General features: G+C 51.7%; 6 protein-coding genes across 6 annotated transcripts; 1 reads left to right on the top strand and 5 right to left on the bottom strand.

Annotated features, from left to right (window-relative positions):
- Positions 1-1,242: 1,242 nt before the first annotated feature.
- On the bottom strand, positions 1,243-2,112 carry N7462_005648 (uncharacterized protein; the record flags this gene model as incomplete). The annotated part of the gene is made up of 1 exon (XM_057077366.1): positions 1,243-2,112. One exon carries the CDS (start codon positions 2,110-2,112, stop codon positions 1,243-1,245), a length of 870 nt encoding a protein of 289 aa, XP_056932946.1.
- Positions 2,113-3,554: 1,442 nt separating this feature from the next.
- On the bottom strand, positions 3,555-4,581 carry N7462_005647 (Smr domain-containing protein; the record flags this gene model as incomplete). Its single annotated transcript, XM_057077365.1, has 4 exons — positions 3,555-3,903; positions 3,968-4,218; positions 4,375-4,475; positions 4,548-4,581. 4 exons carry the CDS (start codon positions 4,579-4,581, stop codon positions 3,555-3,557), a joined length of 735 nt encoding a protein of 244 aa, XP_056932945.1.
- Positions 4,582-9,008: 4,427 nt separating this feature from the next.
- gpaA (guanine nucleotide-binding protein subunit alpha gpaA) lies at positions 9,009-10,395 on the top strand (the record flags this gene model as incomplete). The annotated part of the gene is made up of 4 exons (XM_057077364.1): positions 9,009-9,126; positions 9,264-9,606; positions 9,691-10,247; positions 10,352-10,395. 4 exons carry the CDS (start codon positions 9,009-9,011, stop codon positions 10,393-10,395), a joined length of 1,062 nt encoding a protein of 353 aa, XP_056932944.1.
- Positions 10,396-11,534: 1,139 nt separating this feature from the next.
- On the bottom strand, positions 11,535-12,641 carry N7462_005645 (uncharacterized protein; the record flags this gene model as incomplete). The annotated part of the gene is made up of 2 exons (XM_057077363.1): positions 11,535-12,377; positions 12,486-12,641. The coding sequence occupies 2 exons, from the start codon at positions 12,639-12,641 to the stop codon at positions 11,535-11,537; spliced, it is 999 nt and encodes a 332-aa protein (XP_056932943.1).
- Positions 12,642-13,202: 561 nt separating this feature from the next.
- N7462_005644 (uncharacterized protein) lies at positions 13,203-13,709 on the bottom strand (the record flags this gene model as incomplete). The annotated part of the gene is made up of 1 exon (XM_057077362.1): positions 13,203-13,709. One exon carries the CDS (start codon positions 13,707-13,709, stop codon positions 13,203-13,205), a length of 507 nt encoding a protein of 168 aa, XP_056932942.1.
- A 2,622-nt stretch (positions 13,710-16,331) lies between these two features.
- On the bottom strand, positions 16,332-18,732 carry N7462_005643 (acyl--CoA ligase; the record flags this gene model as incomplete). The annotated part of the gene is made up of 4 exons (XM_057077361.1): positions 16,332-16,575; positions 16,901-17,004; positions 17,171-17,462; positions 17,678-18,732. 4 exons carry the CDS (start codon positions 18,730-18,732, stop codon positions 16,332-16,334), a joined length of 1,695 nt encoding a protein of 564 aa, XP_056932941.1.
- Positions 18,733-19,100: the final 368 nt, after the last annotated feature.

The following is a 19,100-nucleotide window of genomic DNA, read 5'->3' as shown; positions in this document are numbered from 1 at the left end:
AAAGCGAATTGACATTTGGGCGGCAGTTTTGTTTAGGTGGCAGTCTGTGTTTGATGTGGAGGACGGAGCATCCTTTTCTTTTCCTTTCGATTTTTGCTTCCTTTTTTTTTGATATACCCTCGCGATGCTAGGTCCTTGTAGACCAATTTATGACTATCATGATCATATCTCTGCTCTATGATAAAAGAGGCAGCTGAAAGCAGATATGAGTCCAGAAGTGGTAATCATCAGCGCCGCGGTGCATTTATCACAATCATCCCAATAATCGGCAACATCGGTTAAAATAATCAGTAATTTGATTGCACAACGTCAGCAACCACCGCCTCTTGAGTTTCAGTGGCTGTTTGCCAAAGGAAAATTGTTAGTCCCGAGGTGACCAGGTCTCACACACACACACACACACACACACACACACACACACATATACATACATACATATACAAATACTATGTATCTCCTTTTTATTTACTCCTCCCTCTAGATTGCACTTAGCTTGAGTTTCTTTTGCTTTTGTTGTTGAAGCAGTCAGCTCCTCGAATGAGGTCAGGTGTCCTTCCCACAAATACTCCACAATCATAGGATGGACCGCCTGGTTTTCCAGCGCCCGATTCGGATCAATTACACGAATTCTACCAGAAGAGGCATCTTACTGGTGATATCTTTGAAAAGCAACAAATGAGCTTAGTTGACCAATCAATTAAAAAATCAACAGTCGATTACTAAGTGAGGGATTACTTCAATTTATGCGACTTGTGAAATTTCGCAATAACTCAAATCTTCTCTACCGATTTCACGTTTTTCAGATCACTGCATAGTTGAATACAATGATACGAGCAGCACTTTTTAAATGCCAATCGTTCTTGAGCCCATAATCAGGCTAATGTTTCATCGTGGAACAAGTTTGACTAAAGATTCTCGCTGATACCTGCCCTTGGTTATCTTATGCCTATGCTGATAACTAATGAGGGCTTTAGCGATGTGAGGCGCAGCTTTGCCCTAGTCAAGGGAATGGCCAGCAGGACCAGCCACGCTTTTTTAAGTAACTTTTCGGCTGAGCACTAAAGTATTCGCTACAACAGAACCACCGATCTATAGAGAATATTCGGCATAAGCTGATACCTCGATTACAGCCCTTTTCAACCAAGTTGAGCGAATCTTAGCCAACGCCCGTCATCTTCAGGATCAAAAATGGACACCACGCTGAGAATTTGACTGGTTCAGGGGCTCATGACTGCACTGGCCTTATTTTCCAACTTCTTGATGCTTTCTAAAATGCTCAAATTCTCCCTTATGCGTTTTCACAGCTTGACTCATCTTACCAATCTTCTCCCATACCCCCGAACCCAATTTCGTTTCTCTGTATATATCAGACACTGCCATTGTATCCTTCCAGCTATCAAGGTAGAATTCCCGCCACCACCGAGCTGCAAAGGCCACAACTGAGCGCGGCACCACCTCTGATGTTTCGGAAAGCCATGTTAGAGTTGTGCCACCCGACAGACTTGCAATAAGGAAAGGGATAATGTCTTTCTCGCCGGACGCAACCTCTATGCCGTAAAAGACGCTGAGCACTATTGTTCTAAAAAGCCCCACTGATAGGGCTGGCTTGCCCTGAACTTGAGAGAACGTAGGTTTTCCAACGATGTACAGTTGGTTATGTCTGAGACTCATGTATCCTTCTGGACGTGTAGCTGCACGCTCCACTATCTCTGTCGCATTATAGGGCGTTTGCACAGAATCAGGCGCTTGCACAAGATCGGTCATTGCGTTTCTCTTTGTTCCAGTGAATGTAGTGGTCTCAAAGTGAACCCAGCCTATGTTACCATTGCTGAAACAGTCGCCCGTGTTGCTACTGGAAGGTACGATGTAGGAATCTCCCCCTGTAAGCTGACCTGAGAATCTGTACAGCCAGATAGCAGCTCCGCTAAAGGCGACATCGATATAAAGAATCTTGACGCTGTACACAGTGAAAAGGGGCAAGGTTTCCGGGTCGTCTCTCTGGTAGTTGTCATCGACATAGTAATACATCTTGTTTCCCTGACATTTAATTTCGTCGTAGAATTCGAGCAAAGCGTCGCCACTCGCCCGCACTTGTTGCATCAGGGTCGACATTAAAACGAAGCATATGATTTGTTGTAACAGCATCTTGTCGGTTCAGGATTACTTGTCCGTGGCGGTTGGTCAAAGCAAGTCAAATGAGAATATGATGAAAGAGCCTGGTTGACTGATTTGGATGGAGGAGCGCTTTATCAATGAGATGTTACGGGAGATAGAAGATTAGATAAATGACAAATTCTGGGCTTCTAGTATTTCTTTTCGATTGCTCTCCTCTTATAATTTGGTCCGTCTCGTCCATTTGAGTTCCAGTAAGCCTGGGGACCGTTCCCGGTCCCATCCCTAGGGTCCGTTTTTGAAATTCTCGGGACCGGGTCGGCCCCCAAACTCAGTGCCCTGCAATATATCAGAGCTGAAAAATATCAGGGCTGAAGAATACCGCGTGCTTGCGACTGGTTATGTCTCTGCTTTCTCCGCATCTAAGAATTCCATCATGACATTTTGAATAGCAACCTAACCCCCGAAATATACTAGTCAGACATCTTGAGACCACCAAACTGTTACGCACTCGCTAACTAGCTAACGTAAATAGTGCGTTATCGTAACATACCTCTCTCGTAACTCCGACGATCTGATCTCGCAACTGTACTGTTGCTGAATCGCTGAAGCCTTGCACGGACTCGGGTCTATAAACCAGACCGAAGACGTTGTTTAGTAGTGGGCGCCTAGTTAGTCGACGAAATAGTTATAGAACAACCACGAGGTGTTCCTCCTAGTTGTGGATATATCCTTATATTATACTGTAGAAAGAATCAAGTAACTAAGATAGTTAATTAGTAGGTCTCAAGTTATAATGTATTCATTAACGCGAAGAACTAAATATAGATAGTAAATAGGCGTCCTTGTATATTCAGCCCTTCCTTTACTCGATAGGCTCGAGTCCTATCCCCTTATAGGATCCGATCCTACCTATAATTAGGATATCCTATCGGGAGATATGATATCACGTAACATTAGGCGTTGCTGCCTGAGTCCGTTCCCTGCCTTCTCGTCCAACAAAGTCTCCTTACCGCCTTCTTGCAGAACCGATTAGTTCAGGCGCATCCATATTTAGCATCTAAGGGGTGGATCTATAACACCTACTAGCAATTACTAGAAAACTATGGTAATAACTATATAAAAAAGCTTATAGGGTCGACCCCGCGACCCCATTTACAACGGCTAGGTCAAGGGCACCGTAACTACCCAAATTCTATGCCGTCCTCATGAGTCGTGAAATTGCCAGGGCTGAGTATCCGCTTTTCGTTCCTAAAATCAAACAATATATTTTGAGGTCTAGTATTAAATCGTTTCATTCACCGTCGAGTATACACATCCACTCATGCATCTCTATATATCCCCAACACCGAATATATGTAAATTAAAGGAGAAAAAGGGGGAAATGGAGGGAGGTCGGAGGGGGAAGGGAATCAGATCCAAAAGCTCCACTGCAAATCGCTTTACATGACAACACAGCACGCCTTCTCCAGCTTGCGCATAACCTTGGGCAATAGCGCATTGACAACCTGCTCGATCTCGTCCTGTTGCTGCTGCGGCTGTTGCTGTCCATGTGTCTGTGTCGACCCTTGCTGTCCGGGGTACTGCTGGTGCTGTTGGTGCTGCTGGTGCGGGGCCTGGTGGTGCTCGGGGTAGCTTGGCATGACGGCCTCGCCGCCGGTGAGGTTAACGTAGATCCGGCCAGCGTTCTCCTCCGTCGCGAACTGCAGGCCCAGTTCGCGGCAGACCTGTTCCACACGCGGCTTAATCTTCTGCACGTGTCCGGCGGAGTGGTGGCCCTTTCCGACGATTCTGGGTCCGGAGGTGGTTAGCTTCTAGTCGTGAAACGAGGTCCGCGGAGGAGGTGGGAACGTACACATGCAAGTGGTTCTGCCCATGCGCCTTGGCATACTTGATGCGCTCTTCCAAGATCTCCTCGGCCTCCTCAACGAATTGGCCGTGCAAGTCGATCGTGTCGGCCGCGACGCGCCCGTTGGCGTTGTTCTCGCGGAAGATGAACTCCGACGCTTGCTTGTTATACTCTTCCATCTTGCGCCCGTGGGCCTTGCCCTCTTCCGAGAGCTGTTTGGCGCCCGCGCCATCACCACTCGCATACGCCTCTTTCGACTACATCGGGGGTGTGAGCGGTCAGTTCATGGGTTTCGAGAAACATTCGACACACCTGGGACGCAAATGCGGGGATTGGAGGGAGAGGGAAAGGAGAAGGAGAAGGGGTATGGAGATGAGGCCCCAGTGGCAGGACTCAATTGCCCGCGTACGTACCCGCTCGAACAATTGCCCGCGCTTTGCGGCCTCCTGGCGCGCGAGATCGCGCAGCCGGTCGTATTCCTGCTCGGCGTCGGTGCTCTGCTCGTGGTTGAAGGCTGGGGGCGGGGTGGGTTAGCGAGGGCTCTGAGATGCAGGGAAGTGAGTTGAATGGTGTTATTCACACGTACCGCGAGGCCCTAGGTGGGACATTTCGTGCGACATGGTGGTGTGGGATGATGATGATGATTGGAGTTGTGATCGCGGACTTCACAGGGGCAGCGGGCATGGAGGCTTTAAAAGTGGAGACAGGGTCCCGAAAAATCAGATCCCGATCTCGTTCGATTGGGCGGGGGAGAGATCGCAGGAACCATAGGAACCATGGTTCAAGCAACCACTCCAGACGAAGTTTCGTGAGTTAAAGCTAGGTAGGGAGGAAGCAATGGATTTTTTTCTTGTTTCGATATGGTGGGTTACGTTTCGCACTGGGAAGAGAATATGTTTGGAGTCGACATTGAGATGATCTGACTGATCTACAAGTTCATGTTTTGTTGGTGTATGGAATTCCACTTGCCGAATGATGTATTGTGTCCTATACAAGACACGGTATTACGACCATGGTATATATCCACAACAAGTAGAAGTTCAAAAAGAAATAAAAATCAACAAAACTCCGGAAAAATGCAAAAAGGCTCTGATAACCGAGTATTCCCTTCCAGAACACACATTTGACCCGCCACCAAGTCGCCCACTGGTAGCCCGTTGCAATAGTCTTCGCACTATTGGCAAGTCAGTGGGGATTCTGGTGGAGTCTCTGGTTCTCAACACCCACCAGATAAACGCCCGTCAAATTGAGACGCTCGCCTGCTGCACAATAATAATATACTCCGGACATCGTGAAGCGCAGGGCAGAGTGCATGTGCCCCATCTTGGAGAGCTATCACAAGAGCCCAGAAGAGTTCTGGTTAATTTTGATCGCCACTGATACCTAGACTCCATGATACTTTTCCAAGACCAAGCACTACTGCGGTCTCTCAATAGACGTTACAGCCAGGACTCCAGAGGGCATCTCTCGTTACGACTACAGGTACACTGATACAATGTAGGGATTACGTGCGGTGACTTGTTTATCATTCCTTGGTAAGCTGACGGCATACAAAATGTCCTATTCCCAGCTTCAGCTGACGACTGCTCCGCCTCAAGTCTATATCATCACCAGGGGCCCCTGGGTCAACAGGTTGCACGCGTCGTACAGGTCCGAAGGATTTGTGCCAGCTCAATTATTCAGATGCTGACTCCCCTTTAGATAATACGTGTAGCATAACTAACTACATACTGTAGAGAAGTATGCTCCTCTTTCTTCAATTACCGGCTAGGAAGGCTGGCTTACTTCCCGCATATGTAGGACAGTGATTACACAGACCTCCCTGTAACTAAGGTCAAGGTGGCTTACAAATAGTAAAGAACGACGAAAGTGCACGATCATTGCCATCGCGTGCAATTGGGGTTATAGATTCATCCACGTCGACGTCGCTCCACCGAAGTGAATATAACTATATATGTGTGTGTGTGTATATATATATATATATATGCCTGTGGGTGTATCTATGTATAGATAGACGGATTCATACCAAAGGAGTCTGTGAACAAAGCCATAGAACCTGTCATTCGGTTCTCAATGACGATTTCTGCCAAGGGGGTCTGTCTACGGTCTCCCCTACCGGCCCACCGGGACAGGGGATAGCGCGCGGCAAAGACCGGCTAGAAGCACTAGCCAGCGGGGCGGTCTAGTATAGCGCCATAGCGCCCCTCGCAATGCAGGGCTTCCAGAAATTCCATCACTTATTCAGGGGAGAACAAAGCGGGCCAAGAAGGGAAGGAAACATTCCCCCCCTCAAACTGGAGACTCGAGAGCTTGATCATTCATGCATCCATGAGGGCGATCATCCCATTACTCATCCTCGCCCATTCTATGGAGCCCTTCATGTTCCCGGGCCTCTCCATGTGCCTCTTTTCAGGGCTTCGGCTGCCCTGACGATCCGACCCGCCCCTGCGTAGAAAAGTTTTGTGGCGCAACCATCGAAGCAACTGGGCCTCTCAAAAGAGCAAACTTGCAACATGCTCCCGAATGAATCATGGGGCCGAAAATGTTGTCTGGCATGTCACCACCAGTCATCAACCGGCTTCCATCACGATCGGGATAATTCAGACACCGTGCCAATAGGGATGTGTATACAGAATGGTCGATTTGGAATTCGAGTGCACATGGTCCCTCGATTACGGAGCAGGTTGGGGTTGCGTGGGCTCCATGCTCCCCGTGCCGTTTGCCCCCCCCCCCCCCTCCCCCTCCCTGGGTTGCTTTGCCCCCCTCCCCAAAGGATCGGCGGAGCCTAGTGCTCATACTCCATGTCCTAGTGGAGTTGCGTCGTTACTAGCGATGGGGCAAGGTGCATCATTACAGCATACTCCGTATCCAGTTTCGCAACGTCTCAGCGCCACCGCCCGAGAGGCGGGAGCGTGGATTCCTGATGCAGAACGATCAGTTTGTGGGCACACGCCGATTGATGTACGAGTGCACGCTCGTGAGATTGTAGTCAGGTATGGGGCCAAAGACCAGAGGCGAGGGACTGGGAGACGCCAAGGATGTGGTCCTGATTAGAGGCCGCGTTCCCACGTTGCAGGCTGATTCAGGAGGAGGGCCATTGTGCTGAGGAGCTGGGTGGTCCGATTCATCTATTTATATTAGCGGCAGGGCATGAGTAGTTCCTAGGCCGTCTCGCGATAGTTTGGCTGCGATATTGGATATTACCACCGACTGATGTTACGAGGTATGTGATTATGAGTATAGTCGTATAGTTGTATAGTCGTATAGTATTATAATACTTTAGTACTGGGGAACTCTCGCACCCTATTTTCCGTCTTGGACTCCGTTTCTTTCATCCTCAACGGGTGTTCCAGACTGAGGTAGTGGCAGTCCACTCGCCGGGAGGCAACACAAGGGTGGGCCCAGTCCCAGTGCCTGTCTGTATCAAACGTCTAGCCACAGGTATTGAACCCGTGTGGAGGTAGGGGGGCACTGATTCCAGCGAAGTCCCCAAGGAGAGGTATCGTGGATCTGTCAGGGCTCTGGACAGCTCGGGGTAGGAGAGAGAAGTGACCGAGAAGCGGCCAGTGTGATGGTCGCATTATTGAGCCAACCCCCGAATGAGACTGCTTCCGGGTCGGACAATAACAGTCGTTTCGCCGGGTCCCCACACAAGGATCGGCGGGTATTGGGTTGAATGGTCCCGCCTATCGTCATATTCTGGGTCGAGGACGGCGTTACAGTTGATGGGCGGAAGATGGGCGAAATCAGGCCTCATGAGATAGGAAAAGATGACGGGCTGATGGAAAGACGACTGAATAATGGGCCCCTGATTTGCCCGACAGCGTCTCGATGTCTACCGGGATCGTGGTGAACCCAAGTTCAGGTGTGCTCTGCCATGAGTCTGTGGTGGGAGATCGCCCATCATCCCAATTGCCATCTTCTCGAGCATGCCTGGAGCCATCAATCTAGCTTCATCTAGACCTGGATTCCCGGAGATTATTGTTATCTAGTTGGCCTCCCGTCACGGCCAGAGAGGAGCCAGACAGTAGCTAGACAGTAGACAGTATGGGACCAACACGGGGCCAAAAGAGCAAGAGCAAACAAAAGGGGGCCCCACCAGAAGGTCGTCTGTCATGAGCGATGATTGGCTGCCCCAAAGCCCCACCCGCTTTTCGCGCGTTCGACTCCGCCCAATCAGCGGGCGCAATCCCTCCAGCGATGCTAGACTTTGACCATTGCGTAACAATACTCGTATGGGGGTTGTCTCGTCCAGTACGGTATCCGGGTTACACACGATCCCCCAGGCCGGACCCCCCGAGGCGCTCCTCCCTCTCCTTCCCTAAACAGCGCCTGAATCTGCCCCGAACAATGCCCTCTCCCCCCCCCCCTTAATCCACTGACTCTCCACCGCCCACCATCTTCGTTCCCCTCGAAAGATCTCTCGATCCTGCCGCCGGCTCCGATCGGTAATACGAAATACAAACTCTCCTTTCCCTGCTGAAACTTCCCAATTTCCCCTCTCAGTTCGCTTTCCCCCCTTACCTTAAACCTCCCCTTCTCGCTCAGCTGGGCTTCAAACTCCTTATCCTTTCTTCTTCTTCCCCCTCCCCCCCCCCCCTCTCTTCGATAATCGGTCCCTTGATTCCATTCCTTTTTCCTTCTAGTGGCTGTGACATATCCTTCTCCCTAGGGCTCTTCTTCGACAGGTGTGTGCTTCACTTAATTCCCTATTATCTGCAGGTCCGTCGCTCTCGTGGACTTCCGAGTTTCCCCTGCTCCGTTTCACCCTTGCGTCCGCGCGATTGCATCCTGAAACGTCGGCTTCCAGCGGCTTGTACCACCTGGGTCAAGTCCTCGGCTATTCAATGCGATCGGTCATCACGAGAGAAGCACAATAGGAGCAGACCAAAGCTGCACCAGAAAAAAAAAGTTGATCGCCCACTAACAAGGTTTCGAATGAACAGGCCCCTTGTAATTGAACTCACACATTATACGAGGCGATCGCGCTCGCATCACTACACCACTACACAACTATCGTTAACACAGACCTCACAACACCGTCATCATGGGTTGTGGCATGAGCACTGAGGATAAGGAGGGGAAGGCGCGGAACGAGGAAATTGAGAATCAGCTCAAGCGCGACAAGCTGATGCAAAGAAATGAGATTAAGATGTTGTTGCTGGGTATGATACCTTGTCCCCCCCCCCCCCCCCCCAAAAGACAAGCAAAGGAGAACCGAGACAGGAGATCCGATCCCATGGTGACGACAAAGAATCAAAGCACGAATTGGCTGACCAAAAGGGGGATTGATGCGGAACAGGTGCCGGAGAGTCGGGCAAATCCACCATTCTCAAGCAGATGAAGCTCATTCACGAGGGCGGTTACTCGCGCGACGAGCGCGAATCGTTCAAGGAGATCATCTACAGCAACACCGTTCAGTCGATGCGGGTCATCCTCGAGGCGATGGAGTCGCTCGAATTGCCTCTGGAGGATGGGCGCAACGAATACCATGTCCAGACCATTTTCATGCAGCCCCCGCAGATTGAGGGCGACAGTATCCCTCCGGAAGTCGGCAACGCCATTGGTGCTCTGTGGCGCGACACCGGTGTTCAGGAGTGCTTCAAGCGCTCGCGTGAATACCAGCTGAATGACTCGGCCAAATAGTGAGTGAAAAACCAGGAGGTTTGCCTGGCCAATGGATTTGACACTATTTGGTCAATTTACTGACATTGCTCCCCTTTTTCCAGCTACTTCGATGCCGTTGACCGCATCGCCCAACCTGACTATCTCCCCACTGACCAGGATGTTCTCCGTTCCCGTGTGAAGACCACTGGTATCACCGAAACCACTTTCATCATCGGCGATCTGACCTACCGCATGTTTGACGTTGGTGGCCAGCGTTCCGAGCGGAAGAAGTGGATTCACTGCTTCGAGAATGTGACTACCATTCTTTTCCTCGTTGCCATCTCCGAGTACGACCAGCTGCTGTTCGAGGATGAGACCGTCAACCGTATGCAAGAAGCGCTCACCCTCTTCGACTCGATCTGCAACTCCCGGTGGTTCGTCAAGACTTCAATCATTCTCTTCCTCAACAAGATCGACCGCTTCAAGGAGAAGCTACCTGTCAGCCCCATGAAGAACTACTTCCCCGATTACGAGGGCGGTGCCGACTATGCCGCTGCCTGCGATTACATCCTCAACCGCTTCGTTTCACTCAACCAGGCTGAGCAGAAGCAGATCTACACTCATTTCACTTGCGCCACTGACACCACCCAAATTCGGTTCGTCATGGCCGCTGTCAACGGTATGTGTCTCGATTCTATCCCATAAAATTCCCCTTTTTGTCTGCTTCTTTTTGTTCCTTGCTATTGCTCTTCCCCTGTTGCATCTCACTGACTTCGTCTCTAGATATCATCATCCAAGAGAACCTTCGTCTCTGCGGTTTGATCTAATGAATTCCAATTCCGCAAGTGCCGCAGTCTGTTGAATCTAGATGGCATGTGTTATTTTCATTTTCGGCTTGTCGATCGGATCGTGTCGGGATATGATCAAAAGCCCTCATCCTTGTCTTCATTCCAAGAAATTCCGGCGTTGAACATTTCTTTTTTCCTCTTTCCCATCCGTCTCTTTCCTTTTCCTTCTTGTGTGTCTCTTTTTTAATTTCGTCCGCCCACCTACATTGACACGATCTCTATCTAGCCGGTTTTTCCTGCTCTCGACGACGCGAAACAGGACCATTTTTTTTGTTTGCTCGTCCTTTTGCTTCCGCTGTTTCCTTTACTTTTTTTTTCTTGTTCTCTCTTCTCCATTTCGTCTTTTTAACTTTTTTTCTTTCTCGTCTTTCCCCTTTGTGTCTGATTTGAAATGCTGGATATCCTATCATCAACTACTCTCTTGGTTACATCACTCCACGTCACCTGCGACCCCTCCCCAGTCTCATTCTTATTTGCTCCCTCCACCCTTGTTTGTGTTGAATTTTGTATGTAACCATACCGTCACCCTTCCCCTTTCCTTGGTCTCGCGCCCGTTGGGAGCCTCGAGCGACCCTCTGGGCCAACCGGCACAGGGAACTGGACAGGATATGCGGATTTATCATGTCTCTTCTCATGTGTCATGCCAGGTCGGTCGTTGGGTTATAGTCAGACAGGAATTTAACCATCGGGTTTCCGACCTTCACTTGTTCACTTTTTGTAGTGCCTCTCTCTCCGGCAGGTCTTCTCCTGTTCCTGGCAAACACAACACCAGCTCAATAGCAGATTGCAGCAGTTGCGCTATGCAAAATCCGAGATGTTTGAGCTGGAATTTTGCGCCACGAGAAAATATAGTAGAAAAGGATCAAACTAATGCATTTACCGTTCAGAAACAATGTATCATGTTTTCGAGTCTATGGACCCCAGGGTATCTCAATGAATAAAGGACAGAAAACCCAAACCAAACCAAAAACAGAGGCAAAAAGGTTCAGTGACAACCGAACAAGAGAACCGTGGATGTAGAACCATAGATGTTCCCTTCGGGTTCACGTCCACCAGCGCCAAATCTCCTACACGGGGGAAAGCTTTGCGTAGATCTATCTAACCCCACTCTTCTCAGCTCAAAACCTCAACTTCGGCCCAATAAACACAATCAACACGGCCACTACCCACAGACCGAAAATCCACGCATACAGCATCATCCGCCCCCACCAGCCCTTGCCCTCCGTCATCCGCCGCAACATGCCCATCCGCTGGCCGGCTGCCTCCATGGTGGAGCTGGTCTTGTCGATGCCTGACACGGCCCGATCCAAGATGGACTTCTCATTGTCCAGGGTTGCTTGGAAGGACTGTGACGAGGCTTTGAGTTGGCTGGCGAGCGAGAGGAGGGAGTTGGTGAGGTCTTCTTGTTCGAGGCGGGCGGCGCTGAGGGCCCCTTCTGTAGTGGACTGTTTGGGATTGAGGGCTGGGGGTGGATTGGAAGAGGGCTGGGCGGAGGTGCTGTGGCTGGTTGTGGGTACTTGGGTTGGGTTATGCGAGCTTGGGGTGCCAGGGATGCGATTGCGGAGCGTGGAGGTGGGCGTCGGGTCGGAGGTTCTTATTGATGCTGAAGGCGCCGTCGTGGAGGGTATTGTGGGTGTGATTGGTGGTGCTGGTGCAGCTTGCTTCTCATCTTGTGCGCGGTTTGCTGAGGGCTGGGCTGGTGTTGGCGACGGCGTGGATTCCCCCGCTGTGCTGATGGGTTTGCTGAAGAGCTCCTTCCATTCGTCGTCGGCAGCGGCGGCCTCATCCTCGTCGCTGTCAGCGTGGCGTATCTCTGCATCGTCGAGGACGCTCTGGAGCCGTTTGAGAAGCAATCGATCCCGTGCAATCTCCGTCTGTGCCTCGTGTCGCCGGTCTAAGGGCTTTAGTTGCGGGAGCGAACGTTCTAGCTGGGAGAGTAGAGTGCGGGCGTATTCGACATTCTGTGTAGGGTATTAGTGGCTTGTGTTCTGAGCCAGATATAGCGCAAGAAGAAAAGAGAGAGGGAGAGAGAGAGAGAGAGAAAGAAAAAGCGAGAAAGGGGATTTGACCTTCGTCATGCGTAGGTGTTGGAATTCCGACTTGCGCAGCGTCTGGAGCTCCGAGCCAGGTGAGAGGAGGTTATGTTCGAGGCGAGTGAAGAGTCGGGCCACATTGAGAAGAGTGAGGTCGGGCGAGTCCGCGGAGGGAAATGCGGTGACCGCCATGGCTGAGAAGAGCTTTCACTGGCCACAAAACAGAAAGGAGGGGAGCAAAATTAAGTAGGTAATGTAATTGCAGGGAGCAGCTACGCAAAGCAAACACACGAAGATGCCACCGGGCCGATGTCATTGCTGACTCAGCCTCCAGTTCATGTCCCGCTTACTTAATCACCTCACAACATCAGGCGCGCGGAGAGCGCCCTCGGGCATAACATCAACACCATTTCAGGATTCCACCAAAGCAAATCCTGGGGCTTGGTCAGAACCTTGCAGACAATAATGGCACAGACACATAAAGCAAACAAAGAAAAGAAGAGAGTGTGAGAGTGAGAGTGAGAGATGCAGTCGAAGATGATATCAAGTAACTACCCAGGAAACAGGACACGAACATACAACAAAACCATAAAAAAAATGAGAGTGCCTCCGGTGCTAAAGTACAACATGCAAGGAAAGAAAAAAAAGCAAGGAAAGATCGAGCAAACCCAGAACACACGTTACGCAAGAAAGCATGAAGGCATACACGACGCAGCCATCCGTTCATCCTTCGACCACTCGCTAGCTCGCTAGCTACCTGTACTCGACCACCAGCCGTCGCCAGGTCCGCACTCCGTTCGCATCCACCTCACGCATCTGCTGGACCGATTGACTGCGCTTCTGTACGGGACCTGTGGCCTCACTCCCAGCATCGGAGGAGCGCGGTGAGCCCGTCGAGCTAGGTGATGACGCAGCTGCTTGCATCTGCTCTCGCGCGCGGGCTGCGACAGCCCCACTGCTGGGGAACGTCCCGTTGGCTGAGAGCGGCTTGAGCACATCGCAGGCGGAGGCCGGAGGCGGCGAGGTGGAGGATTTGCCCTTTTCCATGGCGGAGAGCTGGGCCCAGGCGTCGGAGGCGGGCTGGATCTTGTCGGGGTTCGTAGGGAGGGCGAGCTGGCAGTAGCGGATAAGGAGCTGGATTGCCAGGAAGACACACAGGCACAGGGCAAGAAGGGCGAGGACGAGGGGCGTCCACGCAGTGATGGAGGGGAACAGGAACAGGCAGGGTTCTTGCGTGTAGCCGTGTATGGCCGGGATCATGACGGGGCGGTTCTTCCTTTCCTGCCCACCCACACGGTGAAGGCGCTTAGATGATCTGGACCGCGGAAGAGGAGACACGGGAGGGGTCCAGTAAAAGTATATAGAATGAGCTGGGCTTCGGGACGTGCTGGACGAGCTGGATCGCGGGGAGCGGCAGAGATATAATGTCTGATATACGGTGCGTTTCTCGAAATGGCTCAACTGTGTGATCCAGAGGCAGTAGAACCGGGCTAGACTACGATCCTGCAGCTTTTGGGGCCTATTGAGGCTCTTGGCAAGGATCCGCGGGGGGGCAAGAAGCGAAGAGAAAGAGGGGCGACAGAAATGAGAAGGGGAAGAGAGAGCACTTAGCCTTTGACTAGGGCTTGTAGTATAGTTATTTATATCGAGAGCGTGAGGGGAGGCCTGAGGAAGAGCGTCGAACTAGCACTAGAGTCCTCTTGACCTCGAATCCAAGGATCGACGATACAGCGAGTTTGTTTTTTGTAAGAAAAAAGAAGGGCCTTCCTAGGGGTTTTTTTTTTTTTTTTTTTCTTATTATTACTTTATTGTGATTGCATTGGCGGGGCGGAGGCGCTCTCAAGCGCACCTGAGCAGATCCGACATCAGAGTTGGAACATGCGCAAACCGAGATCCGATCTATACGCCAGCCGCGGCCAGGGGTTCGAGTGACACCATGGTTCGCAGGAAATTCAATTTCAATCATCGCCCGCGGGTTGTCTCGATGTTTGTACAGGTACATTGGGAAGTGTGCAAGTTTGCAAGTTTGTCAGTCTGTAGGTCTGTAGGTCTGTAAGTCTGTATGGATAGGCTGTTCCATGCTCCAAAATCCCTCCACTCCGAAGTATAGAACAACATAAAAAAAGTAAACGTTGTGATCCATCGAAAACCGCACGGCTATTATTCCTACTGCCCCTAGGAAAGAACAATCCAAACATCCAGTTAAATGAGAGGGAGAAAAATAGCAAGATGCATGAATGTCGAGCAGGATGAACAAGCGAGCGAGCCGTCATTCTAGTGTCTGCGCGTCCACACCCCCAGTGAAGGGTCTCCGGACCCTCCACGCCCGCCGAAGCCTCTAAACGACCAGCTCCCAACCTAACGACTGCATCTTTCCCCCACCCACCAACAGCATTTGCCTTTCATCATGACATAAGGGGAAAAATCGCCATCATTGCCTTTCTTGTTCGCCCTTCCCCCCCCTCGCGGGAGAAGGCTCGCTGATTTGGGATATTTCTCGGCAAAAGGCAAGCCAAAGTGGATAAACCGGACACCCATAATTCATCCCACAAGCAACCAAGCACCACTAGAGGGCAACCGGTCCCTCGTTCCAGCTCCGCACCCACCAAGCCACGATCTTGTTCGTGCGAGGGATTCAGCTGCAGGCCCAAAGCGCCACTGCGGGCAGCAGAGCCGAGCGCGAGGTCTGCGGTCTGGCCCCAATTGACCCAGCCTGAAACGGGCTTCCGGGACGTGCCCACGCAGTCATACATGACGGCGGTACTTTGGACTTTGGGATCTACGACGGAGTACACGGGGACTGGACATCCTACGAATGGGTCCCTGTCCTGTTGTCTCGCTTGCTCTATCCGCCCGCATGGCTGCAGATTGCCACAGGGATGGGGTGTAAGAACCCATCCACTCCCTCAAAATGAACAAAAGTGAAAGAGAAAAGAAAGAACTCATGGCCCCAGCGATGACGGCGGAGAGACCTCTAGGCTCTACCGTGTCGATCGTGCTCATCAGTCCCGGTTGACAAGTCGGATTCGATCATCCCGTCTCTGTCGTCCTGGGTCGGTCATCGTCTCTCCGTTGCTTACACCCCCCTACCTTCCCCGACCCCTCAAGGCGCTCATTTTTCCACCGATCGAAGATCTCGATCGGGGCGTCTTTCTTTCAGCTGGGCGCTGGGGGTCAACGCGATTTAGGGCCTCGCGCTAAGGGCCGCTCGGACGAATCATCGAGCCCCAAGCCGCGCTCGGCTCGGTGGTGTCTGCCCTGTTTGACTTTGCCTTCGCCCCGGGGCCACGGATCCCCGCGAGGGATCGCCGCTATCTACATGTCGGATGGATCCCGGGATGTTCATTTTCCTTCGTTCTTTGGGATCTGGGACGATGCCGGTGAGAAAGGGGGTGGGGGGGGGGGGGAGCGCAAAAAGTAACTTCTGTGCAAGGATGTTCCCCAGCCATTAAGTTCAACTGATTGTCCTCGTTTCTGGCGCGTACAGCCTTGATGGTCTCATCATTGGTAACGCCCCATATTTTTTTCTTTCTTTTATTCTCCAAGTGGTTTGGGATCTGAGTGGCCACACTACTTTTTGATTTTTTTTATTTTTTTACATGGCCCACTTCATGAACACACCCACATCACTCCACCTATGTGCCTCCATATGTTTCTTCATTTTATTTTCTTAAATTTCATGCGTGGCTTAAAAAAACAGACAAAAACAAGTTTTTCAAACCAGCAACATACCTAGAACATACGAGGAAAGACGGAGGGAAATAGATAGAGAGCAAAAAAAAAAGAAAAGAATAACAGCGCAATTGTCTAACATAACTTGAGAGATAAATAATATATCTACATATCCACCCAAAGTAATATACGTATACTGTGGCCACCCTTCTACAGCTTCGCTGTAGCACCACCATGCGCCACCTGCTTCAGCTCCGCCGCAGCCTGTTCGCGCAGGACTTTGCGGAGAATCTTGCCGGACGGGTTCTTGGGGATGGCGTCGAGGAAGACCACCCCACCGGTGATCCGCTTCGTAGCGGAGACCTTGCCATCCATGAACCGGACGATTTCGTCGGCGGTAGTGGACTGGCCCTGTTTGAGGACGACGTAGGCACGAGGGCGCTCGTCGTTGTTTCTGGTGACACCCGTCATTAGCCGACCTGCATGCACAAAGGGATAGGCAGTAAAGGAATCGTGCAGGAGCACAGAAATAGGACTGGAGTCTCCAATCGTCTTGTCCGGGATGGAGCAAAGTGGAGCAAGAAACACAAGAAGCACAGCAGAGCCGAGGTCAAACAAGGAAAAGCAAAAACTGCGAAGTACAACAAAAGAGAAGGGTTGGCATCGAGGGGGAACCACAGATGATGAACATGAGCTGAAGGGAAAAAGCACCCAGCGAGGATCAAAAGAAACGGTAATAAATCTCAATGAACGCTCCTTTATTTTGGTTGTGCACTCACATCGCAGCTCCCACGACGGCAACGTCTGCCACCGCCGGGTGTTCCAGTAGCAGTGCTTCCAACTCTGCCGGTGCAACCTGATTGCCCTTGACTTTGATCAACTCCTGCAGAGAAGATCCATTAGCAATTCTGGACCACCCACAAACTTTGTTTCGGCCATGAGAGCCCTGGTTCGCCGGCCATCTGGCCTCCCTGCTCTTCCCAGGGCGAGAGGCAGATAGGGATGAGAGAGGAGGGGGAGAAAGAAAGGCTGATGAGAATGAGACATACCTTCATCCGGTCTACGACATGGAATTTGCCCTGGTCATCCACATATGCAATGTCGCCGGTTCTGAGCCATCCGTCCGGCGTCTTGGTCTGCCTGGTAGCCTCCGGATTGCGCCAATAGCCCTTCATGATGTTCTGCCCGCGTGCCCACAGCTCGCCGCGCTCGTTGCGCGCAGTGATCTCGGTAGTACCATCTTCGCGCATGATCTTGACCTCGCAGTTAGCATTAGGCTCCCCGACAGATGCAGAGAGTGACTTTTCCGTCGGATCCCAGCCAAGGACGGAACATGTGGCCCTGGAGAGGAAAAACAGTCAGCGACTTCTGTCTGTTGTCAATGGTCATGATATCTTGATCTCTCTAATGCGCACAAGGCAAAGCTCCCAAGACGAGAAGCTCAGCCTTAGCCATAAGACGAGGATGAAGTGGAAAGACAAGCCACAGATGAAGAAAATGGCAAAGCAGGGAACTGGACCAAGGCCCGTCCCTCCCCAGAAAGAAAGGCAACATACTCAGTCATGCCCCAGCCCTGCTTGATATTGATCTTTCCCTCCGGCCACAGCTTCTCCACTTCCACACAAACCTCCCTTCCCAATGGCGCTGCACCGCTCCCCACCGACTCCACACTGCTCAAATCATAATTCTTCACAGCTGGATGCTTCGCCAGCATGACCACCACCGGCGGCACAAGCGTGAGATCCGTAATTCGATACGCCTGCGTATACTCCAGCATCTGAAGAAAATCGAACTTGGGCATAATGTACACGGGCGTCCCGCGCAACAGTGCCACCGAGATAAAGATACTCTGAGCCATGGCATGGTACATCGGCAGAAAGCACAGCCAGCGGGCGCGCGCCCGGCGCGCCTCCCAGTCCGGGTGCAGCGTCCCCATGTGCGCATACTGCATCATGTTGGCTGCGTAGTTCTTGTGTGTGATTTCAACGCCCTTGGGCCGGCCTGTTGTGCCGGACGAGTAGTTCAACGCCAGCGTGGTGTCGGCCAGCGCCGGCGTGTCCAGCGCATCCCACGCGAACCCGCGCCCTTCGGCCTCCGACGCGACCAGTTCCCCCCAGTGCCGGCAGCCTTTCTGCGAGGCCCCGCGCCCTTCGTAAAGAGCATTATCGAAGACGAAGACTTGCTCGCGCTTGAGGCCGGCCAGCCGGGCGGCCTCGATACCAGTGTCGAGGCTGGTGGCGGCGCAGATTAGATACGTGGCGCCGCTGTCTTGGAGCTGGAAGGCCAGCTCGCGGGCGACATAGGTTGGGTTCGCGCCGGTGAAGATCCCACCAGCCATGATGATGCCCATGAAGACGACTGGGAAAAACAAGTCGTTGCCCGAGAAGAGGAGCACGCGGTCACCAGGCTGGAGGCCGGACTTGCGGAGGCCGGCAGCGAAGCGCTGGCTCCAGAGACGAAATTCATGGGGGGTGAAATAGTGGGTGTCTGGGCGGGCAGCATCGAGGTAGCATTTTTGTGATTGGGAGAGTGGTGCTGTTGGGGATGTAAGGAGGAGCGAGGCGAGGTGACCGTTGGGGATGTCGATTTGCCAGCGAGACTTGTGTGGCATTGCGAATGTCAGGGGCGTAGAAGAAGAGGAGCAAAAGAAGAGGTCAGTGTCAACAACAAAACGGACTCGAGTGTGGTCAATCTATAGGATGTATCGATGACCTGAAACTGTTAGGCTTATATGTTGAGACGAGCAAGAGGAAAACTGCACAAAGTAGCTCTTATTCCCGCTGCATAACTACATATAGCCATATAGCCAGGTCTTGGAGCTGCGAAGGCCAAATTGTCGTCCGGATAAGTCGGTCCTTCCCCGCATAAGTCGGTTATGCATGCGGGGGATCCGAGGTGGAGCGTGCTTGAACCGAGGACAAAGCAGAAGAGGAAGTTACTAAACTGAAAGGCGGGCAATAGAAGCGAAGACTCAGATAT

Source organism: Penicillium macrosclerotiorum, assembly GCF_028827735.1.
Source record: "Penicillium macrosclerotiorum strain IBT 26536 chromosome Unknown utg000006l_segment0_segment0, whole genome shotgun sequence".
Classification (NCBI taxonomy): domain Eukaryota; kingdom Fungi; phylum Ascomycota; class Eurotiomycetes; order Eurotiales; family Aspergillaceae; genus Penicillium; species Penicillium macrosclerotiorum.
This window is presented reverse-complemented; position numbering and strand designations above follow the sequence as displayed.